The sequence below is a fragment of the Sminthopsis crassicaudata genome, chromosome 4 (assembly GCF_048593235.1).
Source record: "Sminthopsis crassicaudata isolate SCR6 chromosome 4, ASM4859323v1, whole genome shotgun sequence".
Lineage (NCBI taxonomy): Eukaryota > Metazoa > Chordata > Mammalia > Dasyuromorphia > Dasyuridae > Sminthopsis > Sminthopsis crassicaudata.
The window spans coordinates 428,931,157-428,959,042 of NC_133620.1; the positions used below are offsets into that span (position 1 = coordinate 428,931,157).

The following is a 27,886-nucleotide window of genomic DNA, read 5'->3' on the forward strand; positions in this document are numbered from 1 at the left end:
GACCCTTAAATCATTTAATTAATTAATGGTATAATAAATGGAGAACTGACCTTGAAGCCTAGGAACCCGGGATCAAGTCCTGCCTTTAATGGACTTTTTTGTGAAACTGGCAAAGTCATTTAACCCTAGTTGTATCTCAGTGCTCTAGGCAACTCTTTTAAGATTGTAAGTTGAGAAGAAGGTGCTGACTGACATTGGTAGAGGGAATCTTCTCACTTGTGTCCTATACAGAGGAAATCACAAGTACAGTCCTTGTGTCTATCTCTAACATAAATAACACAATTCAGCATTCTGTCCCCAATTTTTTAAGGTAATCAATTCAGTTTCTTATGTTTCCCTTAGGCTAGCATTAAAAGGAGTTTGGCTTTTCTTAAGTCTCACCAACTGGCTTCTAAGGATGTACTGAGGGCTGGAGGGAACCCCCTTTTTATAAACTACTCATGATAGATCAACCACTAAGTTCATTAGCAATCCCAGTGTGACTAACTAATAGTAGATTGTAGTAGACTGGACTTCAGAAGCTGGGATCCAGGGAATTGTTGTTTCAAGAAGGAAAGCTAACTATTTTCCCCCAGATAAAATGCAATTTCTCCTTATTTATCTAGACTGATTCTCCATGATCCCAGCAAAGGCCACAGATGAAGCTAGAGATAGGGAGGACTTCACAGTGACATCCTTAGTATTCCTCTGCTGTTCCCAGTCCTTGACCCCATTGTTTTTCTCAGTAGCCAGCAGCCACAAAAAAGTAGGGCTGAGCCTAGAGATTCCAGTAATGCAGGGGAAATAATAACAATAAAGTTAGCTAATATTTATATAGTGTTTTGCAAGTGCTTGATATAGTTCTTATTGATTTGTGCAATAGCCCTGTGAAGAAAGTGCTATTAAAATCTCCTTTTTATTGAGCTGAGAAACTAAGGTTTTGGGTACATTGCTAAGTATCAGAAACTGGATTAAAATTTAGGTTTCTAGACTCCCAGGTCAGTGCTCTATCCACAGTGCCACCTAGCTGCTTCCATTCTACCACCCCTCCAAAACAAATGAATAAATGAACAATAGTAATAACAACAAAACCCACCGAATTAATGGAATCATGGTATAGACATGACCTGGGGGAGACAATATTCTTTGGTGGAAGTGGTACCGTAGGACAATGAATTTGCCCATCCATCACTACTTGCTCTGTCTGAGTTCCAGATTTCTGGGAGGAAAAAAAGTGATTTTGATATAGTTTTATAAGATTCCCTGCTACAATCAGAAGCCTATCTGAAAGAGATGATCCAATCCCCTCTCTTTATGCGCAAATGAAGTTTTCTCCTTAGATAGGAAAAATTGGGATTGGATGGGTAGAAAGAAGAGAAGAGAAAGATCAGAAGAGGAGAATAGGAGAGTCATCAAGAGATACAAAAGCAGATATCCCTGAAAGAATTCAGGGAGTATAAAAGCAGCCCTAAGTCGCTGGTATATGTGTGTGTGTGTGTGTGTGTGTGTGTGTGTGTGTGTGTGTGTGTGTGTTCAGGACATATGAGGGGATAAACCTTATTTTAGAGAATATTTTTGTTTGTGCTTATCATTTATAGCTTTATGACCAGAGAAATGTTGATTCTCCTGATATGTGTTGGTTATGTCTCCGTGTGTGTTTTGTCTCTCACGTGTGTATTATTTGTGCATGTTTTATTTGTGCATTTATTTGAATTGTGGGTAGGACCACATAGGTCTGGGCCTGTGTATTTTCCACTTCATATTGTGTGTTTTTTGCAAATATGTATATTGCATGTAATTGTGTCTCCTAATCAGAGGATTGTTTTTCATTTTCTTTTTAAGAACACTTTCTATAGGGGAATCTTCTGCTCTTAACTTCTCTCTAGAATGATGTTGTATATAGTCCTAACTTAAATTCTATTAGATCTTGGATGCTTCCCTTTCAACTATTATCAAGATGGGTACATACCCTTCCCCAGCTTTCCTAATTCTTAGAGATTCAGAATAACCTCAGATGGACTGGATGCATATAAAGTTGAGTGAATGAAAACACATGAAAACATGTCAGTCCATGAGAGTACCCCATGGACCTTTACTGTGCCCAGAAATCTATGCACAGAAGTGATTCAGAATCACCGACTCCTTCTCCCCATGACAACTATAGGCACTGAACAAATTGATAAGACAAAGAGGGGAATCTATGACACAGATACCTAAAAGTCAAGTTGGAGCTCACAGAGTTCCATTCTTGTTTTATGTGAATCTTAGACCAATTCAGCCTTAGCATAAGGCTCTGCTACTTGGCTCTCCTTGAAATGCTTTAGGTATTCTCATTGCTCATTAATTTCCTCCAGGGTGAGGCTGGTGGATGGGAAAAGGAGAGAAGAATAAAGGAAGAAACTCATGCCATCCACTTCAGATAACAGATTTAGTCCCTGAATGGATACTCATTTTACAGATAGGGAGACCGAGATGGAAGGGAAATAAGGGCCTTGTCCAGAATCATGTACCTAGGACATCTCTGAGGCAGGACTGAAGTCCAGGGCTTTCTGACACTGACACCATTGCCCTCTCTACTATGTCACATTCTCTCTTGAGCAGGTCTAATGGGAAGAAGGAGTTATGGGGGATGGAGGTTGAGTCTGATGACCCGAACAGAGTTTATGAACCACACAGAAATTTCAGAAAAGCAGATTTACCTTGGTCCTTTTTTAGAGAGTAGAGAAGAGAGAGTTCTAGATAGTAGGAGAGAGTTCAGTCAAGGACCAAAATTCTTGGGTCTCAGAAAAGTCCTATTCCTTGTTAGCCTGGGTACGGAATCAGGAGACTTGGAGAAGAGAGAGCCACAGAAGTGGTTGGGTAAACAGAGCCAGATGAAAAGGAAATCCAAAGGAGAGGAGGAGTGTGTGTGTGGAGGGGAGTGGACGTGGGAAGATGGTGATGGAGTTAATTCTGTCCCGCTGGGTTTCAGGACTGGTGATGAAAAGGTTGCCCCTGGGACCAGGCCAAGGGGCATCTTGAGGGAACCATGAGGGCCATAGGCCCTTGTGCACTCAGTAAGACAAGCTTCAGTCACAGGGACTGGAGCTGCAGCACATGAAGGGCAGAAAGACATTTTGTAATGGTCTAAGAAACCACACAGGCTGGAGTGTCTCAGGTGATGGCAGCAAACCATGGCCCAGTGGGGGAACCAATCCAAAATGAGGATCAATCCAACATGAACTCGTGAGCCCTCTTAGACATGCATGAGTCATTTCCCCAGCTCACAGAGCAATGGTTTTGCCCTCTGAACCTGAACTCCAGAGAGTATACATTTACATATTTATATATATATATATATATATATAACTACTATTTATACTTATATTTGTGTGTGTCATGTGTTTGCTTGTGTATATGTAGCAAGACATATACACGCATTAGTGCACATAGTCAGAACACATGCATAAATTGCCCTGTGTCAAAAATATTGCATAAGCTTATATCATGTTTGAATGCAACTATTTTTTTATCTCTAGCTAGGTAGGTAAGTTGAGGAACACATGAAGGTGATATTGGATATATGTACATCGGATCCACAGATCCACCTGCCGGCATGACTAAATGCTCTGGCCAACTGTAAAAATCCTGCTTGCAACAAGAGTAATGACTAAGGTGCAGTCCACACGATCTGCTCAGGCTTTTCCCTGCTACATCACCTTCTGGGCTGGGCAGAGGTCTGAGCCCCTGCCTGGAAGAACTGTGGAGTACACGCATAAGGTCTGGCTTTTCTTTTCCCAGGGAGTCTCACGCTAGGTCTTTTCCCCTCCCGATTAAGGACTTTTGGCTTCCCGAGATTTTTTTAAAAGTCCCCTAATTCAGTGCCATCCTGAGTCTATCAATACTATAAGCATGAATACTGTGTGTGTAGGCTACTCTGAAAAAAAACAACAACAACAGATTAATCTCATGTGTATTAAATATTGAGATTCATGCAACAAATCCCCATGCAGCGTGCTGAAGCACTGTTGGGTTTCACTGCAGTATCAGTATGTCAAGAGGCTACCACGTTAGCAAAGGAGACTCTGAGAAACTCAGGTGTCGTGGAGGGATTGGCCATTCTCTTTGGAGACCCTGAAAACGGTACTGAGACGATGACTTTCTAGGCAGAGAGGTTCCTTAGCCTTTGAGGTTTCTTTGTCCCCTAAGACTTGAGTTTGAAATTCGAGTCTTAACAGCCCATCTTGGGTCACACTGGCTGTCCCTCCCCTGGGCCTCACACTGACACTGCAGAGAAAGAGTCGAATGCAGTATTTTCCGTTATGAAACCAGCCTCAGCAGCCCTCCACTTGGCAACTGCATTTCACCAAGCCGGTGACACAGAAAGTGATTTCTGCATGCAATGCTGTGTGTTCTTTTCAATGCAAAACATGGGGATGACATTTGGAATAGTTGCCAGAGCTTAAAAAGGGAAGCCAGGATCCTTTCTGGCTAGGGGGAGGGAGGGAAAAAAAGGAGGGAGAAGGGGAAGGAAGAAGGAAGAAGGAAGGGCTGACTGGGAATTCTGATGGGGAGGGGAGTCCCTTGCATGTGTTAAGGGCAGTTAATTGGGGGAGGTGACACGCTGACGCTATTATAGGTCATGCTGCTTAGATGAGATGGTTCGGATGTCCCTTTCTGAATCCTGACTTCCTGAGTTGTCTTTCTGTACCTTTCTGTACCTTCAGTCTTTGGAAACCCCTAAATCTGTGATGAAAGTCTGCATGAAAGCCACATACAGGGTAGTCTGTGTTCTAAATTTAAAAAAATATTTTTAAAGAAATAAAAAAAAATCACTTCACAATTCTTGCTTTCCATGCATAACCAAGTACACGCGTTAGGACACAGCTACAATGCAGGCTATTACGCAATATCTGCATTAGTTCCACTTGAGCTGTAAATATGCTAATAGGTCTCAATCAGACATCAGTTAACATTTTGGTAATATTCACATAGTTTGTGTTAGCCAGGGTACAGTTGGCTGTTTTCAAGTTTTCCTCTCTAAAGTCCTCATTACTGTTGTTTACCCCTTCCTGGATCTCCATGTAATCAGACTTACTAATGGTGGAGGCACTCCTACTTTTCTTTAGGTCAGGGGAAGATGGGATCTTTGGACAGCTGGTCACTTGCAAGTACTGGGCCTGTTCCTCTCCCTCTGTCTCCCGGTGGTAGAAGTAGTTGAAATTAGACACTATGACGGGGACTGGTAAGGCAATAGTTAAGACACCTGCAATTGCACAAAGGGAACCCACAATCTTTCCCCCAATGGTGGTGGGGACCATGTCTCCGTAGCCTACTGTTGTCATGGAGACGACTGCCCACCAGAAGGCATCAGGGATACTAGGGAACTGGGAATCTCGCTCATCTGCCTCTGCGAAATAGACAGCACTAGAGAAGAGAATGACCCCGATGAACAGGAAGAATATCAGGAGGCCCAATTCTCTCATGCTGGCCTTGAGGGTCTGACCTAGGATCTGGAGCCCTTTGGAGTGTCTGGACAGCTTGAAAATCCTAAAGACTCTTACCAACCGGATCACACGAAGGATAGCCAGGGACATCGCCTGCTGGCCTTGCTGGGCGTCGTCTGTCTTCTCGGCCAGCTCGGTCCCCAGGGTGATGAAGTACGGGATGATGGCCACGATGTCAATGATGTTCATGATGTTGGTGAAGAATCCGGCTTTGCTGGGACAGGCAAAGAACCTGACGAGGAACTCGAAGGAGAACCAGATGATGCACAGTGTCTCCACAATGAAGAAAGGGTCAGTGAAGGAAGTGGACTGTTGGTACCCGATGGTGCTGTTAGAGTAGGTATGGAAAGGAATCCCACCACCGGCCATGTCTTCATTCTCATCCCGGAAAATGGGCAAAGTTTCCAGACAGAAACTCACGATGGAGATCAAAATCACCATGACAGACACAATAGCTATAATCCTGGCTGGCCCAGAGCTCTCTGGGTATTCAAATAGAAGCCACACCTGTCTCTGAAACTCATTTTCTGGTAAAGGACGTTCTTCCTCCTTGATGTAGCCTTCATCCTCTCGGAACATCTCCATCGCCTCCTCGCCCAGTTCATAGAAACGGATTTCTTCTGAGAAGATATCCAAGGGGACATTCACAGGGCGCCTTAACCGGCCCCCAGACTGGTAGTAATATAAGATGGCATCGAAGCTGGGGCGGTTCCTGTCGAAAAAGTATTCATTTCGGAGTGGATCAAAGTACCTCATTCGCTTCTTAGGGTCCCCTAAGAGAGTCTCTGGAAACTGGGCCAAAGTCTTGAGCTGGGTCTCAAACCGCAATCCCGAGATGTTGATCACCACCCTCTCACAGCACTCGTGGTCCGCCTCGGGGTCATAGGTGTCCTGGGGGTGCCCAGGGAGGGCGGCAGCTTCATCTGCTGGGTCTCCAGTGGCCACTGTCATAATGGGGGCTGGGAAAGGCTCCTGGCTCTACACCTTCCAGCTGTCCCAGGGGAGAACTTTCAGGACAATGCTAATGTCCCCCAAAAAATCAGGCGTGTCAGCTTGGGTTTGAACATGAGAGCACTGGGGAGGCTCTGCACACCAAGGAGCGCCTGCTTGGCTTGTCTGAAAGACAAGAGTCAGGGAAGAGCATTACAATACAATCCGGGGACAGCATACCCCAAAGCCCCTGCTGCTTGTCTCCCATTTCTGGCCCAGCGAGGAGTTTCCGGATAAATTCTCTTCTGCCCCCCTCCCCCATCCTCCAGACCCCAACAACTTTATTCCAACTCTGAGTACAGAGGGGGCACGGAGGAGGTACTGAGCCGGCAGTCTCTCCAGAAAGCCACACGGCTCCAGCTGAAGCAGGCGGCTCCCTGGATGGTGGGAAGGGGGAGGGAAATAAAGTCATTTTCTGCACCACTCCTATTCCTTACAGCACAGCCCCCTCCCACCAGCATCCCAGCTCTTGGATCCGAACTGTTCGCTTGCAAATACCTGTGCCCCAGCAGTCTCCCCCACTTCTGGAAGAGGCTGGGAGGGCGCTTAGCACGGGTCTGCACCCCAGGCTTTAGGCAAACGGCAAATGGCAAAACAACAAATTGGGTTACCTGGAGGAGCTGGAATCAGGGAGGTCTCTTAGTAACCAAGCGGCTGAGACTCTGGGGGAATCCTAGTTACACAAACAGACAGCTGAGCTCCCCATATTGTCCTAGCACCCAAGTCAGGAAGAATGGTGAGTCATTCTGGGCAGCAGGGCAGGCTCGGGCTCCCGGAGGTGAGCCCTGGCGTTTGACTGGAGAGGAAACCTGGCCAGTGTGGTCCTTGGCTCCGGGGCAGCCCAGCTCGTGTCTGGAGCCTCCGCTTTGACGGCGCTAAGATGCAAACCTCAGCGAAACCCAGTGTCCTCCCCGTCGTCCTCAGGAGGTGTGACGTTGCCTGGAAAAAACATCAGCAAGGTGGAACTGGGGCTCTGAGGCAGCCGCTGCCAAGACCCGGCTGCCAGGGGCTCGGGGCTTAGTTTTCCCACCTGTCCCGGCAACCCATGGGAGCTCAGGGTGCTGCCCTCGCTCTCTCAGGGACCGGCTGCCCACCCCTCCCTCGGGCTGCGGGCTCGGCTTGCATCGTGCGCTGGGACCACTGCGGGTCATCTCCCCATCCTCTCGGGCTGGCTCCCCTCCACCTGGCAAGCCGGTGATTTCCTTCTCGCAAAAGAGAAGCCAGACAGTGTGGCCAGGCCAGGCTCCCTGGAGAACCTCCATCCCTCCCGCCCGCCGCCCCTCCGCCCCATCTGAGCCAAGCGCCTTCCTCTTGGGTGGAAGGGAGAGAGAGAAAGGGGATACAGGGCCCGCTGGGACCCTTGGGCAAGTCAAGGATGAGCCCAGGCTAAAGCTTCTCCGGCTTGGGGTGCCGGGGACAATGGGGGTAGTTGATCTGAGCCCTGACCTGGCCAGTCCTGGGGAAAAACAGAAAAACATCGTCCAGGAGCTCAACTTTGCAGAGGAAACACCTCCCCCCTCCCTCCCTCTTGGAAGCCCCCCTCCCCCACTCCTCAGCCCTGACAGCCGCCAAGCCCGCAGACTTACTCTCCCCCAAGGATCCCAGGGCCACCGGCCTTCCTCAGACAGGGGTGGCATTTGAGCTAAGAGGTCTCTCCGGTCGACCATTGATTGCCCCCCTTACGAAAGCCCCTCGCATTTCCTCTGCAGGACGATGGAAAGCTCTGCCTAGTTCTGTTTCAAGGCGGGATGGCAGAACTGAGAGGGGGGGACGGAGAGGGAAAGGAGGCTTCTGGGTTGGCCCTTATGCAAGCCGATCCCACAGGCCCCAGGGCATCGAGGGGTCCCCCGTCCTGCATTCATCACTCCTGGGGGTTCCGGCCCAGAGCCCCCCCAGCTCTCTCCAATCCAGACTGCAGTTTAACCCTCCTCTCCCTTCTCCGCTCTCCAGCAACCCAGTAGTACACTCCTGCCAAGCCTTGCAGCAGAAAGCACCTCCCGTTAACCCTCGCCTGCCCGGCCCCGATTAAACCCCTTCCCGGGAACCCAGGGAAACGGCCGATTCCTTTGTCCCCTTCGCTTCCCCCAGGGTCCAGACACAGAGGCACAGACGGTCTGGTTCCCTCCTGGACCCCTGCAGGACAAAGGAACCCGATAGCCACACGGACGGGTAACGGGTCGGGAGCCCCAGATTCCAGCCTCCTTCCTCTTTTAAGGAGAGAAAGCTCAGCAGCTCGAGGGAGGCCTGGGGAAAGGGCAAACACCCTGCACGCCTGACTTGCTCGGCCTCCCGAGTCCGGGACCCCCAAGCCAATGCCGTGGGGGCGGGAGGGTGCACCTTTGCCAGGTGATCTGGCCCAGCCTCCCTCGAGCTCTTCCCAGCTGGAGGACTACTCTGATTTAGCCACCAGCTCTGCCTGAGACGAGCCTCCCATTCCTGGAGCATCTCGCGCACGGCCCGTTCCCCAGGCTTCAGATGCTTTCTACCCGGCTCCCGATTCCTGCATCTCGACTTAACAGAGCTGCAGGCCATCCCCCTCCCCCTCCCCGAGACATCCAGGCCCAGGTGCTGCCCATCAGGACCCGGCTCGTGGTCAGCACCGTTCCTGTTCTTCCGCAGAGGGCTTGCGTGGCCAATGAGGACCCCTGGGCCCTTCCCTCTTGCAGACGGCTGCCTGGGACTACAGCGGCCCCGGGGACTGGAAGACAGGAGGCATGCAAAAGGGAAAGATCCCCCGGTCCAATTTACCCTTCTGGATCAGCAGCCGGAGCCTCCATTTTCGCAGATTATGGCAAAGCCGGCGGCTTGGGGGTGAGGGGGGGCCGGGGTGAAAAAACCAAGACTTCTTGCCGGCTCTGCAGTCCCACATGCAGCGCATACAGAGCGAGCCTCCTGCGCCCCGGCACCACCATTTTTACCTGGTCCCGAGGAAGGGAAATTGAAATGAAGGGGTGGGGTGGGGTGGGGGCTGGGGGGGAGCTCCCAGTTCAGCCAGAGCTAAGGGGAGCGCTGACCCCAGAGCATAACGTCCCACTTCCCTAGTACAATCAGAGAATGAATATTCGCGAGGTTTATGTGACTGGGTCTATACCCCTCTCCCACCCACCCCAAATCCCAACCTCAATATCCCTGCATTCCCCGCAGGGAATGAATAATTTATAATAAAAACGATTATTGACCCTAATTATATGGAGCACGGTTTCTGGAGAGGTCTTGGGACGGGGGATTTGGTGAGAGACAAGAGGATTTAACTTCGGAGGAGATCCATCTCCCCTTGGCTCTTGCCAACACAATGAAATCGACAAGGAGGAGGAGATCAATAGCAGCAATCCCCAGCAGATAGGAGGAATCCAGCCTCACAGGAAGAAGTGTTGCTATTATTATAACCATGCCAGACAGTAGCTGCAGACCCTACTCCTTCTCTCCCCATTTCCCTGCCTCCCCCGCCCCCCCCACCTTGCATCTTGCCGTTCTTTTACCCACTGGAGCAATGCCAGGGGACTGGATGCAGCAGGTGCTGCAGTATCTCACTGCGGCCCCATTCCGGATAGACAGACTCCCTCCTCCACCCCACCACCTAACTGGGCTCCCACAGGCACACCACAAATGATGGAAGAGGGGCTAGGTGGGGGCATCTGTCCTTAAAGGAGTAATATGACTCTGGCTTGCAACTTCCAATAGTGACAGTTAGACTTTAAAGTGAGCAAAATGCTCAATCTACCTTATTTCCTTTGCCCCTTGAAGCGAGCCTCTGAGGGTTGGTAGTGCCAGTATTATTCTCTCTGTTTTATACAAAAGAAAACCGAGTTCAGAGAAGAGATTTGTTTTTGACTTAACTAGCAAGATTCAGAAGCAGGTTTCAAAGACAGGTCTCACCCTGTCCACGTCTAGCTCTCTAACCTGCCTTCTTCTCTTCTGTAGGAGGCCGGGGTGGCTAAACCTGACAACTCAAACCCTCCCTGTATTAGGAATTCAGTGGGGGAAGGCTGAGGAGAGATGTTTCACCTGTTACTTCAGCATGGACAGTAGAGAAACTGATTAATGCCTCTGTGGTTTTTTCCCCCTTTCTTAGAACTAAAGCTTACTTAGGAGAGGGTCCATATCGGTGCCTTCACATAGTTCTTTCTCCCATTTGTTCCCAGTATCCCACAGATGGACCCCCTTACTATAGACAGTTCCCCCTCCTTTTGCCAATTACCTTCAAGAGGCAAATGAGATAAAGTAGATTAAATACTTTGCTCATTTTTAAATGAGTTTTTTTAAAATTAAGCTATTCCCCCCTTTCATCAATTGCAGCATGTCTCGGTAACCCTAAATGGCTCTGCTGAGTGGTGGGGTGTCGATAAGGTAGGATCAGGGGAGTCATCTATCCAAATTGGGCCTTCAGTGAAAGTGCTACCGTATTTCATGAGTTAATCATTCTGCATGCCATATATCCAGAAACCTTTCATGCTCCCAGGGAGTGGCAGAAAGGTGAGTGAAAGCCTTTCTATGTTCTGCTCTCTATGCTCTTTAGGGTCATGTGCCATTGTTTTTTTTAAAAAAGACACGGGTGTTTTTGAACGGAATCTCTTAGAATGGAATCCCACCCCCCAACTCTGTCTGATCTTCTTGGAGTTTCCATTTGCAGTCACAGTAGGTGGTCAGTAAGCTAGATGGGCTCTGAGAATGAAGGAGAAATGAAGTGGGTATTTTGATTTATATTAAAAAATACTGGGAAGATACCCCACAGGTAGGCCTCAGCTCACTAGACTAAGCCAACTTGATGTGCCAATCCCTATTGTGGGGTAGATAGGGGCTCTTTTATTGATAGTTTTTTAAAATACTGATGTCACTTCTGAATATACTCTTCCCCCCAAACCCTCCCTTGTAAAAGCAAACAAATAAATTAGACAAAACCAAACAACAAGTTTTCCATGACCTTGGAGACACAAGGTCAAATCAGATGAACAAACATCTATTAAACTATTATCACTATATGTCAGGTACTTTGCCAGCTGTGGTCTTCAAAGGTCCTCTACAAATTATATTACCTTCTTCTGATTCCTCATTTAGCTGCCTTAATTTCCCCTGAGCATATAGCTTGACTCTGCTACAAATCACTCCTTCCCATTTGTACATTTCCTTCTTTCTCCATATCTCACTCTTCCCCCTTTTGGGGGGGGATTTCCCCTTCTCTTACCTCAGAGCTATCAAATGTTGTGCCTTCCCTCCTTCTAAGTCCTGCTAAATACCATCTTCTTCAGGGAGCTTTTACCAGACTGACCTCCCTCACCCATTCCTGTCATTTTAATTCAATGCAATGAATGGTGACTACATGGCTGAGCCTGGTGATAGGGGTAAAGAAACAAAAATAAGCTGGATCTTGTCTTTCCAGACTCAGCAGTCCTCCCTTCCTTTCTTGAACACTCGTGAGTATTAAAGCTTTTCACCATTTATTTAGTATTTACCTGTATGCTTCCCTTGTTTTCTTCAATGGGCTTTGTCCTTATGTACAACACAGACTAAGATAAAAAACTGGCTCTTCAGTTTCATGAATATAAGTTGGGCATATGTTTCATGTACAATCATTCCCCTTCTCATTCTACTACATTATGCAAATGAATGTTCTGTTTCTTAAGTTCAGAATAAAATAAATTAAATTAATCATCATCTTTTCCCTTGAAACTTAGATTGTTTGAGAATTAATCCAGAGATGGTGTCAAGCATGTGGTCTGCAATTTACAATGCCCTGACTGGTCCCAAATCAGATTAAGATATAATTGAGAAATATTTAATAAGATGAATAAAAATATAATAAAACACAAATATTATTATGTTATAAAACTAAGTCACTATTTAATCCTTGGAGCTCTTTGCCTTTGACCCCATTGACCTAGAAGGGACTGAGGTTAGGTGACTTACTAGTCTCACACAGTGAGAAGCTGAATGGATTCAGATATTTCTAGCTTCATGGCTAGTTGTCCCTCTTATTCAAAGCCAGCTTTTCTTCCATCTTAAGCTTGAGAAAAAGCTGTTGCAGATCTTAGGACATTCCTCCACAGATTTTGCTCTCATGAAAAGGAGGAAGAGGAACCAGCTCTTCCTGCATGTTTGAATTCCTTCATTAACTTGGCCATACTATTCAGGAAACAGGGGAGGACAGCCTCCACTCATCAAGCTAAGGAAATGCATTGGATACCAGGCTGCTAGACAGTGTCTGGGGACTTAGGCCAGTGCTGTTCCATTTTTTATCTTAGGAAAGAAGGCCCGGTCCCCCTTCCCCCAGCCTACAGGAAATACCTGAACTCTTTGCTGAGGAGCCCCTACGTTAATAGGACACAGTGCAGGGGAAATACCACTAAGCAGAGTTTGCATCATAAAGAATGGTGGCTGTGAGCATCAAATCTCTGCTGCTAGGTCTGGATTTAATGGGCTCCCCTCCAGGCTATTTCTCCAGTCCATCCTGAGAGTACCTTTATTAACTCTCATAATGTTAACTTGATTAACGTTTTGGATGGTGATTACCTTAAATTTACCTCTAAAACAGTCTCTCCCTGGCAAGACCTATATACAGAGGCATGTATCAAGGGGTGAGAGTATTGGGTTTGGAAGCAAATAAATTAGCTTCTTCTAGTCCCAAGTCTTCAACAAGTTCTAGACGTTTAAATTGGGTCACTCAGTTTCTTCATTTATAAAAATAGGACTGATACCCATTTTTAATATGACCTATGATTTCCTTATTGGCAAGCAGTTTGGACATTTCTATCCCATTTCCATAAAAATATAAGAAGTTTGCAAAGTGCTTTACAAATGTCTCATTACAGATGTCATTGTGGTTGTCACACCACAACCCTGGGAGGTAGTTACCATTACTATATCCATTTTACAGATTAGAAAACAAAGACAAAGGTGAAGTGACTTGCTTATGATCACCTGACCAGTAAGTTGGATTTGAACTCAGGATTTCTTGAATCCAGATCCAGAGCTCTATAATCATTTTAGATGCCTAGAGAGAAGGTAAGAAATATCAGCTGGGGTCAGTTTTCAGAGGGTCTTGATCTTCTTTTCCCAGTCTACAGGGACAGTCCTTAACACTCCTTTTTTTCTCAATAAATCTCTTTCAATAATATATTTTTGTCTTTCAATCAATCAACAAATATGAGTACATCTGTTCATAAGTCTGTATAATAAGCTAAGTTATATATTGATTAGAGCACTTGTCTTGGAGTCAGGAGAACCTGAGTTCAAATTTGGCCTTGAATAATTGAAACTTACTAATTGTGTGACCCTAGGCCTAACTGCCTTGCTGGGAAAAAAAAAAAAAAATCTTTGTCTTGGGCCCTGTAGAAGATAGTGTTTGGGTTTGGATTTGCAGACAGAAGTCCTGGGTTCAATTTCAGACTTCCTCCTGTGTGACCTGGGAAACATGGATTAAGCTATCTGGACCTCAGATTCTTTTTTTTTTTTTTTTTTTTTTAATTTTTTATTTTATTTTATAATTATAACATTTTTTTGACAGTACATATGCATGGGTAATTTTTTACAACATTATCCCTTGCACTTACTTCTATTCAGATTTTTTCCCTTCCTCTCCCAACCCCCTCCCCCAGATGGCAAGCAGTCTTATATATGTTAAATATATTACAGTATAATTTAGATACAATATATGTGTGTAGAACCGAATTTTTTGTTGCACAGGAAGAATTGGATTCAGAAGGTAAAAATAACAGTTTACATTCATTTCCCAGTGTTCCTTTTCTGGATGTAGCTGGTTCTGTCCATCATTAATCAATTGGAATTGGATTAGTTCTTCTCTATGTTGAAGAAATCCACTTCCATCAGCATACATCCTCGTACAGTATCATTGTTGAAGTGTATAATGATCTTCTGGTTCTGCTCGTTTCACTCAGCATCAGTTGATGTCTCTCCAAGCCTCTCTGTATTTCTCCTGTTGGTCATTTCTTATAGAACAATAATATTCCATAACATTCATATACCATAGTTTACCCAACCATTCTCCAATTGATGGACATCCATTCATCTTCCAGCTTCTAGCCACTATGAAAAGGGCTGCCACAAACATTTTGGCACATACAGGACCCTTTCCCTTCTCTAGTAGTTCCTTGGGGTATAAGCCCAGTAGTAGTATGGCTGGGTCAAAGGGTATGCACATTTTGATAACTTTTTGGGCATAATTCCAGATTGCTCTCCAGAATGGTTGGATTCTTTCACAACTCCACCAACAATGCATCAGTGTCCCAGTTTTCCCACAGCCCCTCCAACATTCATCGTTATTTGTTCCTGTCATCTTAGCCAATCTGACAGGTGTGTAATGACACCTCAGAGTTGTCTTAATTTGCATTTCTCTGATCAATAGTGATTTGGAACACTCTTTCATATGAGTGGAAATAGTTTTAATTTCATCATCTGAAAATTGTCTGTTCATATCCTTTGACCATTTATCAATTGGAGAATGGCTTGATTTCTTATAAATTAAAGTCAATTCTCTGTATATTTTGGAGATGAGGCCTTTATCAGAACCTTTAACTGTAAAAATTTTTTCCCAATTTGTTACTTCCCTTCTAATCTTGTTTGCATTAGTTTTGTTTGTGCAGAAACTTTTTAATTTGGTGTAATCAAAATGTTCTATTTTGTGATCAATAATGGTCTCTAGTTCTCCCTTGGACACAAACTCCTTCCTCCTCCACAAGTCTGAGAGGTAAACCATCCCATGTTCCTCCAATTTATTTATGATTTCGTTCTTTATGCCTAAATCTTGGACCCATTTTGATCTAATCTTAGTATGTGGTGTTAAATGTGGGTCCATGCCTAGTTTCTGCCATATTAATTTCCAGTTTTCCCAGCAGTTTTTGTCAAATAATGAATTCTTATCCCAAAATTTGGGATCTTTGGGTTTGTCAAAGATTAGATTGCTATTTTTATTCACTATCTTGTCCTGTGAACCTAACCTATGCCACTGATCAACTAGTCTATTTCTTAGCCAATACCAAATGGTTTTGGTGACTGTTGCTTTATAATATAGCTTTAAATCAGGTACACTTAGACCACCTTCCTCTGACTTTTTTTTCATTAGTTCCATTGCAATTCTCGACCTTTTATTCTTCCATATGAATTTTGTTGTTATTTTTTCTAGGTCATTAAAATAGTTTCTTGGGAGTCTGATTGGTATAGCACTAAATAAATAGATTAGTTTGGGGAGTATTGTCATTTTTATTATATTCGTTCGGCCTATCCAAGAACATTGAATGTCTTTCCAATTATTTAAATCTGACTTTATTTTTGTGGCAAGTGTTTTGTAATTTTGCTCATATAATTCCTGACTCTCCTTTGGTAGATATATTCCCAAATATTTGATACTATCGACTGTTATTTTGAATGGAATTTCTCTTTGTATCTCTTGCTGTTGGATTGTGTTGGTAATGTATAAAAATCCTGAGGATTTATGTGGATTTATTTTGTATCCTGCGACTTTGCTAAAATTCTGAATTATTTCTAATAGCTTTTTAGCAGAGTCTTTGGGGTTCTCTAAGTATACCATCATGTCATCTGCAAAAAGTGACAATTTGATTTCTTCATTTCCTACTCTAATTCCTTGGATCTCTTTCTCGGCTCTTATTGCCAAGGCTAGAGTTTCTAGTACTATATTGAATAGTAATGGTGATAGTGGGCAACCTTGTTTCACTCCTGATCTTACAGGGAAAGGTTCTAGTTTATCACCATTACATATGATGTTTACTGAAGGTTTTAAATATATGCTCCTTATTATTTTAAGGAATAGTCCATTTATTCCTATACTCTCAAGCGTTTTTAGTAGGAATGGATGTTGGATTTTATCAAATACCTTTTCTGCATCTATTGAGATGATCATATGGTTTTTATTAATTTGATTATTAATATGGTCAATTATACTAATAGTTTTCCTAATATTAAACCAGCCCTGCATTCCTGGTATAAATCCCACTTGGTCATAGTGTATTATCCTGGGGATGATTTTCTGAAGTCTATTTGCTAATATCTTATTTAAGATTTTAGCATCAATATTCATTAAGGAAATTGGTCTATAGTTTTCTTTCTCAGTTTTCGATCTACCTGGTTTAGGTATCAGTACCATGTCTGTGTCATAGAAGGAATTTGGTAGGACTCCTTCAATCCCTATTTTTTCAAATAGTTTACATAGCATTGGAGTTAGTTGTTCTTTAAATGTTTGGTAGAATTCACCTGTAAATCCATCTGGTCCAGGGGACTTTTTCTTAGGAAGTTGGTTAATAGCTTGGTCTATTTCTTTTTCTGAGATGGGACTATTTAGACTACTTACTTCTTCCTCTGTTAATCTGGGCAAGCTATATTTTTGAAGGTATTCTTCCATTTCATTTAAGTTATCGAATTTATCGGCATAAAGTTGAGCAAAGTAGCTCCTAACTATTGTTCTAATTTCCTCTTCATTAGTGGTGAGTTCACCCTTTTCATTTTCAAGACTATCAATTTGCTTTTTCTCTTTCCTTTTTTTAGTCAGGTTTACTAAGGGTTTGTCTATTTTGTTGGCTTTTTCATAAAACCAACTCTTAGTTTTATTAATTAATTCAATAGTTTTTTTACTTTCAATTTTATTAATCTCACCTTTTATTTTTTGAATTTCAAGTTTTGTGTTTGTCTGGGGGTTTTTAATTTGTTCCTTTTCTAGCAATTTTAGTTGTAAACCCAATTCGTTGGCCCTCTCTTTCTCTATTTTATGCAAGTAGGCCTGTAGAGATATAAAACTTCCCCTAATTACTGCTTTGGCTGTATCCCACACATTTTGGTATGATGTCTCATTATTGTCATTTTCTTGGGTGAAGTTATTAATTATGTCTATGATTTGCTGTTTTACCCAATCATTCTTTAGTATAAGATTATTTAGTTTCCAATTATTTTTTGGTCTATTTTCCCCTGGCTTTTTATTAAATGTTATTTTGATTGCATTATGGTCTGAAAAGGATGCATTTACTATTTCTGCCTTACTGCATTTGATTTTGAGGTTTTTATGCCCTAGTATATGATCAATTTTTGTATAGGTTCCATGAACTGCTGAGAAGAAAGTATATTCCTTTCTGTCTCCATTTAGCTTTCGCCAAAGATCTATCATATCAAACTTTTCTAGTATTCTATTTACCTCTTTGACTTCTTTCTTATTTATTTTGTGGTTTGATTTATCTAATTCTGATAGTGCAAGGTTGAGTGGACCTCAGATTCTTAACCTACAAAATAAGTAGGGGTGGGGTAGATGAATTGACCCAAGGGTGTCTTAGGTCCTTTTCATTTCTATGCTCCTAAGAGCCACTGACACGGATTAATAAAAATTAATTCTTGTCTTCAAAGACCTTACAGTTTGGTAAGGAATTATAAAAGGGGTGGCTAGGATGCACAGAGTCAGGAAGCCTCATCTTCCTCAGATCAAATCTAACCTCAGATATCTACTATCTGGGCAATACACAACCCTTTTTGCCTCAATATTCTCATCTGTAAAATGAGCTGAAAAGGAAATAGCAAACTACTCCAGTGCCTTTGCCAAGAAAACCCCAAATGGGGCCATGAAGAGTTGGATATTACTCAACAACAAGAGAATATAAAACATGCACCAATGACCATCCCACAAAACAGAATTTGAAAGTGCAGTTATTAGGAAGTTCAAAGAAGTATGGGAACTCAGAGGAAGGAGAGAGATTATTCATCAGGAGAGAAAGTGGAAAGGGAGGCATAGTATTGGATTTGGCCCTTTAAGGAAGATGGAAAGGTGAGTGGTAGGTAAGGTGGAAAAAATGGTAGGTAACTAGGAATGGCAGGAAACAGGAAAGAGCCAGAGCTTGGACCAGATTCCTTCCATCAGAGAACAGGAAAGGGCAAAATACAGACTGTTAAAAGGAAGGGGAAGGACTTGGGAAAATCAATCCTGAGAGAAGAGGGGAGAGAGGGAAGGAAAATTTTATTGAGTGGATATAGCAGAGTCTGCTAAGGCCTTAGGATCTCTGTTGGGCAGCTCTACAGGGAAGAAGGGAGAACTCAGTAGAACTCTTGAGGGCTAGGAAGGAGATCATGGAAATTTAATTTTCTACAGGGCACTCTGTGTTCTGGCCAAAACAGATTAAAAAGCCTGTACGTGCATTGGACATTCAAGCCAAATTGGCCTATTTGTTGGTCACTGACTTTGGCAATCCATCTCTTCTTTTGCATTTGCACAATATGTCCCAATCACCTAGAATGCCCTCACATTCCCCCTCATCCTCTCAAAATCCCTAGATGCCTTCAAGGCTCATCTCATGCCCCACCTCCTATCAGAAGCTTTCTCAGATCTCCTTAGGTGCTAAAGCTAGCTTCCTCTTCAAATTATCATACATGTATCCAGGTGTGTCCTGGTAAATGTGCAAGAGCAATCAAACTCACATTCATTGGCCTGACTATTGAAATAGCTATTACTATAGAGGGAGGCAAGAGACCCAGATCTTTATCATGATACTACAGCCAACTAGATATGCCTTATCTTCCTCATCGATAAGATAAGGAGGTTGAATTAAATTGGTCTGTGGAGCATCTTCCTTCCCTTAAAGTTTGTGTTAATTTAGAGAGAATGGAGAGGGAAGAGGACACGGATAGCCGCCTTCAAGTCTTTGGAAAAAAGATCAGATTGGATCTTTTGCTTGTCTTCAATGGACAGAACCAGGAATGTTAGATTCAAAAGTGAATGTTAGCCCAATATCAGTATAAACTTTATAATAATTCACCTTTGAATCTTCTACCATTCCTGGTTTCTGCCCTCTGAAAACAACTATCCTCCTAACTTCATGCCCTGAGTTTTTCATATTCTTCCAACCTCCCAGAAGAAGGGATGGATTTGTGTTGAGCTGTTCATAATCTCTCTTTCTCATCCCTCTGATGAGAAAAGGGGTGGGAGTTGGGGGGAACTAATTGATTTCCTCAAGGCCATACAAGTGGCAAAATGGGAATTGGAACCTGTCGTCTTACCCTCCCCCCTTACCCTCAGTCAGCAGTGAGGGCAGGAACTGTATCTTATTAAATATAATAAAGTATTTCTTTTGTCTTTCTTTGTATCCAGAGCTTGCTATAACCACCTATATAGAATTCTGAGAGCTGAGGGTTCAGTTTTCAGTGTGAGCATTTACACCATAGAATTTGGCAAACTCTACAAATAAGGGCTTGATGTATTGTTTTATTAATTGACTAGACTTAAGAAAGTGATAAGTAAAATGTTAATAGCGCACATTAAGCTTAGAAATGCAGTGAAGGGATTTTGCTTGTTTGTTTTGCAGAGCTGGTGGTTAAACATTGGTAGGTAAACATTCACCAGCACACATCTGAGTATGTACATGATGATTTGAAGAAGGAGAAAATGCTAACTACTGGGGAGATCAGAGAAGGCTTCCTGTAGGAGGAGGGGCATGAGGAGCCTTGAAGGCATATAAGGATTCTGAGAGATTGAGGGGAGAAGTGAATACATTTCAGGTGTTTGGGACATATTGTTCAAATGCAGAAGAATAGGAGACGGATTACCAAATTCAGTGGCTAACAAATAGAACCGGTTGGCTTTTTGTCTGTTGTTTTGGCTAAGATCATGAAGTGCCTCAAGGGGCCTTTTGTCAGTCAGCAATCCACTCATTCTCGCCATAGCTTTGGATATTCTTTTCTGAGTTCCCACAAAGCCTCTTTCAACTGAGTCCGGGGTTCTGGGAAATCTGTTTCCTAGTGGCAGAGAACTACAGCCACCACAACTAAAAAGTCATAGCAGGTCCAGGCAGAAGCCCTGGTTCTCTAAAACTAAAGTCTTGGCTGCAGATTGGAAGCAACAGAGACAGCCCTCTTCACATGAGTAACTCTGAGCCATCTATCAAACCCCATTTGTTTCTTGGCTTCCCCTCTCAGAACACTTAATGGAATTAGCTGCATGAACCTCACACTGCACTGGCATCTAGATTGTGCAGTGGATAGAGTTCTGATCTGGAGTAAGGAGAAGCCAGATTCAAATCTTTATTCAGACACAAGCTGTGTGACCCTGGGCAAGTCACTTAATCCTGTCTGCCTCAATTTTCCCAATTGTATAATGTGCTAGAGAAGGAAATGGCACATCACTCCAGTATCTTTGCCAAGAAAACCACATATGAGGTCATGAGGTATCACACAGGATTGAAAAGACTCAAAAATAATCTCATGCTCCACAGCCTTCCACCAGGTCTGTCCTACTTGAGGTGCCCTGAACCCCATTTTTTCCAGGATTTAGAAATTCTCCCAAGTAAACATTGCCCCTGGTTCCTCTTTGCTTTTTCTATTCACCTTAATTATATGCTGAGGACTCTTTACGGTCAAAAAGAATGCTCTACTCTATCCAAAGTCAGTCCTTGGTGTTAGGAAGACCGAGTTCAAGCCTTTTTTTCTGACATATATTACTTTTCTGATCCTGGACAAATCACTTAGTCTCTCAGTGCTTCAGGCAACTCTCTAGTTAGTTACTATTGATTATTTCCAATTTATCCTGTATATGGTTTGTTTGTGCAGTTATTTGCATGTTGTTCTTCTCATAGACAGTGAGCTCTTGGAGAATAGGGACTGTCTTTTATCTTTCTTTGTACTCCTAGGCACATAGTAGGTATTAATCAATGTTCATTGATTCACTCACTCTGGGATATAGATGAACTACAGATCTGTCTCAATTGAAAGAAGGTCCCCAAGCAGAGAACGACACCCCCAAACCACCTCCTCTACAACCTTTCCCCCCTTCCCCAAAATGATAGAAATAAAAATACAATGATATGTCCAAAGTTTAGATTCCAAATGAACACAGTGAAATGTTTTTTTTTTCTTTTCCTTTTTCATATTCCATTAAAAATGCTGTATGGACAGACAGACATGTCATTGTATTTTTCTCTTCTAGAATCTATCCCTAGTAATGCTCTTTTTTTTTTTAACCTCCTCTGCCTCCAGGAGTGACAGCTTCAGAGGGGTGGCAGCTCCCCGGCTTTCCTCCTCTCTGGAGGGTTGATACATCTCTAGTATGCTTTTTGCACTAAGTCTTATCTAATCCATCCTAGTCAGGGTGACCACCATTATGCCTTTGGAAATAAGGTAATATAAGCAAAGCAGTGGAAATCCATTCTGGAATCTTTATGCAGTCCTCCTTGTCAAGACTTCTTCCATCCCTAGGGTCTCTCAAACATCCTTCTCTGTGTAATGTCCCAAGCTTATTTTTAATATTTAATGCATCTGGGAGTCACTGGTAGAGGGACTCTTCATCCTCTATGTTTTGGGGTATGGTTTCTGAGATTTGCTATGGCTCAAAAATCCATAGCCCTGTTATAGCCTGGTGATGAACTTTTCTGAATTGGTCATGCTGGTTCTTTATTGACAGGTAAGCAATTCTCAGTGGCTAGGGTTACACTGGAACCCAGGAGAGAATGAGGCATCAAAAGGGAAAATAAGCTGGGAATTCTAATAGTAATTAAGAATTTGAATAAGATTTTCTAGAGTTCTATTTCCACCATACCCCTGTTTAGCCTTGAGTCATTTAGGATTTGTTTAAGATCATGGAGATAAAATAATTCTGATTCAGGGCAGTTCCAATGATCTTGTGATCTTTAACCTGGCTCCCTAGCCTGGGTGGCCAAGCCAAGATGGATAGCCAAAAGAGGTAAGGATTTTGGTAGTGAACACATGGGTCTTCTGACCAGGTGTTCACTAGGGAACCAACAAGTCAGGGCATCAGTTAGGGCATTATGTGAGTAGGTGTAATAAAGGCTTTTAAGATTACACATGGCTGTTCTTGAGTGCGCTACTGGTTATTAAACTATAGATTCAAGAGATCGTGGCCAGAGACCTTTGAAGGCCTCAGAGGAGGCGAGCCGGGTAGAGTTCACACTGCAAAGGTCAGTGGTCAAAGGTACTCTGTTGGGCCTAGGACAGACTAGTAATTGTAACTGCCAGGTGTGCCATCTGTACCCAGAAAGAGGCTGGTGGGAACTGAATATGGACCACAACATAGTTTTTTCACTTTTTTATTGTTGTTTGCTTTAGTTTTTTTTTTTTTTTTTCTTTCTCATTTTTTCTTTTTGGATCTGATTTTTCTTGTTGTAGCATGATATTTGTGGAAATATGTATAGAATGTTTAACATAAACTGGATCACTTGCCATCTAGGAGAAGGGATGAGGGGAAGGGAGGAAAAAATTAGAATACAAGGTTTTGTAAGGGTGAATGTTGAAAATATCTATATATATATTTTGAAAATAAAAATTTTTCATTAAAAAAATAAAATAATTCTGCTATATGTTCCCATCCCCTCACACCCTCCTACACACTTACACTCTAAATGTTTTGATGTTGGTTAGTCATTTTGCAGTCATTGTGACCACATTTGGATTTTTCTTGGCAGAGATACTAAAGTGGTCTGTCATTTCCTTCTCCAGCTCATTTATATAGATGAGGAAACTGAGGTAAACAAAATTAAGTGAGTAGATCAAGGTCACATGGTAAGTATTTGAGACTACACCTGAGACAGAAAGGCATAAATATTGGAAAATGGAAGAACTGCATTCTAATCTTTACTGGCATAGGCAAGTCATTTGTTTTCTGGTTTCTTCATTTGTAAAATGAAAAGGTTAGAATGGATCAGGGGTTCTCAATCTGAATTAATGAATTGTTTAATTAATTCATTAATTAAGGTTAATGAATTCATCTCCAATATTTCACTATGCTTAGTTTCTTTTGTAATCTTATATATTTTATTGCATGCATTTAAAAACATTATTCTGAGAAAGGCTTCATGTATCAGCTTTACTAGCTTCCCTGAAGGGTCTAAAGTACAAAAATGTTTGAGAACTGTTAGAGCAGATGGCCTCTAAATCTCTTCCAAGTCTGGTGAACCAGAGAGCCTCCGTGCTAGAAGGGACCTCAGGGCACAGCCAGCCCAACTCCTTATTTTTCTAGGACAGGAAAATGAGCCCCAAAGGAAAGAAGAGATTTGCTGAAGTTCCACATTAACACCAGAGTTGGGTCTCATTTAATAGAAGGCAGGACGGCATTGTAGAAAGAGAACCAGTATTCAAACAATTGTTTTACTGGTTATTAGCTGAGTATCTTTGGACAGATCATTCATGTCTCTGAATCTCACCAATAAAATGAATGTATTAATACCTGCATTATTTATACCTCATTATGGCTCTGGGGGGAAAGCTCTTTGTAAACCTTAAAGCACAAAGGAAATGGAAATTATGGTGATGCTATGGTGGTCGCACCTGAAGGTGTGATGGATAGAGGAGTGAACTCGAAGTTAGGAAGAATTGAATTCAAATTCAGTGCCTGAGCTGTGTCCTGGTTGAATAATTTCTTCTCTCAGCCTCAATTGCCCCATCTACAGAATGAGGATCATACTAGCACCACCTATTTCACAGGGCGGTTGAAGGTTACAAATGAAATATATTAAAATTAATAAAAAAAACATTGGAAAAGAAAAGAAAGGAAAAAAAAACAAATGAAATATATTTGTAAAGTACTTTGCAAATCTTAAGGTGTTTTATAAAGTCTAGATTATTACTATATTTATTTTATAGTAACTTATCATTGTTAATTATTATCACTACTGATTAACTACTAATGAATCCTAATTATTACTACTGCTATTATTATTATCGTCATTATCATTGGGATTTCATGGTGGCCTCGAAAATATCAGAAGCTCTTTCTTCACGGAATGGAGAATGATGCAGATCAGATTTTGGTCATTGATCATCTCAATTACTTAAAAAAAAATCTCTTTCTCTTAACTTCATTGTTCCCTGCCTTTTTGTTTAGTAGGGCTCTGGCTGAAGAAGTCTTGTAGCAGAAACAGAGAAATGAAGGGGGACAGTTCTCTGTGCTAGGCACTGTACTAAGAGCTTTACAAATCCTTTGATCCCCATAACAATCCTATAAGATAAAATCTACTATAATCCCCAGTTACAGTTGGAAAAATGGAGGTAAATATGTGCTAACTGACTTGCTGAGGATCACACAACTAGTAAATATTTTGTTGAATATGAACTCAGGTTTAAAGGCTTTTAGCCCAATATACTGAGCCATCTTGCTTCCATAAAGAATGAATGTGGGTATATTGTATTTAATTTATACTTTAACATATTTAACATTTATTTGTCAGCCTGCCATCTGGGGTGGAAAGAGGGGGAAAATTAGGCAAAAGGTTTGGCAATTGTCAACGCTGTAAAATTCCCTATGCATATATCTAGTAAAATTTAAAAAAAAAAAAAAGAATGGATGTGGGACTAAGTTGAGCTTATAGTGGGTTTTGATGAGGTACAAGAAGAGAGATAAAGATGATCCATTCTACTCCAATTCCAGTAGAGAGTGACTAATGGAGATCTTTCCAGCTTGTTGTAGTTATCGGATCTAGAATAAGGTGCGAAGAGCCTCCCCAAGTAATAGGGACAACAGAGGGTCATTTACCATGAGGACAGGCTCCATCTACATTATATGCATGTCAAATATTGAGCTCCTAATGTACCAAAAATCATGCTAGGTGCTGACAAAAAAAAAGTGTATATGGGGTGTGGGGGAGAAGTCATTCCCTTTGCTCTTCCCTGTCTGTGTACTCTGTAGATAAGAGTGAAGGAATAACTCACATAAGTATCTACATTTGGGTAGAATGGTAAAAAAAAATGGACTCTTCAATGGTTGATGAGGAAGAGAGAGGAAGGAAAAAGTATGGGCTAGAAATAAAATAAATTTGAATTTTTAAATAGGAAAAGAACACTGACTAGATTAGGAATTGATGGTGAAGAGAAGAGGAGTCTATATCCCAGTACCAATTCTACTACTCTCTGTGAACTTGAACAAGCCATTGAGTTTCTCCGGTTCTCAATTATCCTCATCTGAAAAATGAAGAAACCTGGCACATGATCTCCTATGCCCCTTTTGATATCTTAGCACAGCAGTGTTTAGTGAGAGCCAAAAGGAGAAGGCTTAACAGATGAGACAAGTAAAGGAATTTTAGCAGAGGCATTTTGAAAATAGTAAATCTTATAAAATCCTGAATCATGATAGAACAGACTAAAGAAACTTCATCTCTGAAGGGTCAGGAAGATTTAGATATAATCTCATGATAAGGGCACTGACCCCTTCCTGCTCTGAGGACCCCATGAGATGACATGGATTTAACAGGAAACAGAGAAGTCAGGTAGATTTGTAAAACAAACACAAAACTCAAACAAACAAAAAAATCTTGTCCATTGTAAGGGGAATTCCTTGGAAAAGGTTATCAAGGGGAATTAAAAATAAAATTCCATTTCTGGAAACATTTAAAAGTAGGGCAGACACATGTCAATCTTAGAGAATTAGATATTGACTTTCTTGAAAACAGCGTTAGAGAAAATGAGCCTGAAAATCCCTTTCTGTTATGAGATTCTATGACAGTAGAATTAGAACAGACTTGTTTAGTAGAGGGACAAAATAGGTGATGAATTAAATAGATAGCAAAGATCATGGTGGACTTCTACTATTGAAAATGGAACATAGTAGGCCCTTAACAAATGTTGAATTGAATTGCATTGTGAGGGACAGTGGGACTTGGGATTAGAAATCAATCACAAGACTCAGATTTTGCTGAACAATCTTATTTCTGGGAGTGAATTTTTGGAAGAGACGTAGTGGGTCAGAGGACATAGGAAGCAATGCTCCCTGAGCCAATCAAGGACAATTTCTTGGAGGAGGTGAGCCTAGAGTAGTATTTGAAAGAGGGCGAGAGGCAAGATGCTTAAAGGAAAAAGAAGGAAGGGAGGAGGGATTTGGGGGGGGGCTAGGATTGTTAAGGTGTCAATGAAAGTGGTCAGCACTCCTGGAGGAGAGGTCTTGTGGTGAGACATGCAGTGGAGAAGAGTACCATATTCAGATTTCGAATAGTCTTGGTTAATATGATGGACTCGGCTTATTCTATCAAATGAGTCAGCTGTTGAAGATAAACAAATGTCTATCTTAGAAGAGAAGAAATGGGGGGTCCTATGAAAGAGGACTATGTAGGAGATTCAGGGGATATTGGAAACTGTGTGGGGATTTTTGGGGAAAGTTTCCCTTTTGGTGGGAGGTTGGGACAGAGATAGCTGAGGATAGCCACAGGCAGAGTCCCCAGAAACTATTTACTCGCTTGATTATGAACATTTAGGGTGAAAATTCCATAAAACAGATCACAACTAATTGGAAATACAGCTTTAAAAATTGCCTGACAGACCTACTAATGTACTGTTTGTGGAATTGTGAACTGATCCATTCTGGAAAGTAATTTGGAACTGTGTCAAAAGGGCTATAAAACTGCGTACTCTTTGATCCAGCAATACCACTGCTAAATCCATATCACAAAGAGACCACAAAAAAGGGGAAAGGACTTACATGTACAAAAATATTTATAGCAGCTCTTTTTGTAGTGGCTAAGAATTGGAAATCGAAGGGATGCTCATCAGTTGGAGAATGACTAAACAAGCTGTGGTATATGGTTGTAATGAGATATTATTGTGCTTTAAGAAATGACAAGCAGGATGATTTCAAAATAATATGGAAAGATTTATATGAACTGATCCATAGTGAAATGAGCAGAACCAGGAGAACACTGCACAGTAATAGCAACATTGTTCAATGATCAACTATGACAGACTTGGCTCTTAGCAATACAGTAATCCAAGATAGTCCTGAAGGACTCCCAATGAAGCACACTGAGAAATAACTGACATTGTTTAAATACAGAGTGAAGCATTCTATTTTTCACTCTTTCATTTTTTCTTGTATTCAAGGCTTCTTGTACAAAATGACTAATATAGAATGCTTTACGTAATTGTGTGTGTATAATCTATATCTGATTGCTTACTATCTCAGAAAGGGAAGAGGGGAGGGAGGAAGAGAGAATTTGGTCAAAACTTTAAATAAAAATGTTTTAAAAATGGAAATAAAAAGAATTACCTAGGGTCTTAAGAAGTTAAGTGGTCCAGCCACAGCCAGTAGGTATCAAAGACAGACCTTAAACCCTAGTTTCCCTCAAATTCATCACTATAGTTAATACACCAACCATAGTGTCATGTTATTTCACATGTATTACTTTGTACTGTTAATTATATTATAGTTATATTTTTATACACTTATCCTGTCTGCTCATGCATCTCCTGAGTATTGCACTTATATCCATCAGCATTATAAAAGGCAGCTAGTGGTCCAGTGGATAGAACACTGGCTCTGGAATCGAGTTCAAATCTAACTGTTTGACTTTGTGTAAGTCATTTAATCCTGAATGCCCTCCAAAAACCAAAACTCATTATTATAAAATTCTGAGTTAGGCTTCTGCTTTATAGGGTGGATACTCTGGGGACGACTAGCAGAAAGACAAAGATTTGCTTAGCCTAAGAAGGGATGCAAAGGT

The 27,886-nt window shown here is 42.1% G+C and overlaps 1 protein-coding gene across 1 annotated transcript; it reads right to left on the reverse strand.

The window, feature by feature from the left end:
* Positions 1-1,883: 1,883 nt before the first annotated feature.
* On the reverse strand, positions 1,884-8,398 carry KCNA2 (potassium voltage-gated channel subfamily A member 2). The gene is made up of 3 exons (XM_074263023.1): positions 8,042-8,398; positions 7,067-7,394; positions 1,884-6,581 (listed from the first exon to the last, which is right to left on the reverse strand). Exon 3 carries the CDS (start codon positions 6,414-6,416, stop codon positions 4,917-4,919), a length of 1,500 nt encoding a protein of 499 aa, XP_074119124.1. The 5' UTR covers positions 6,417-6,581; positions 7,067-7,394; positions 8,042-8,398; the 3' UTR covers positions 1,884-4,916.
* Positions 8,399-27,886: the final 19,488 nt, after the last annotated feature.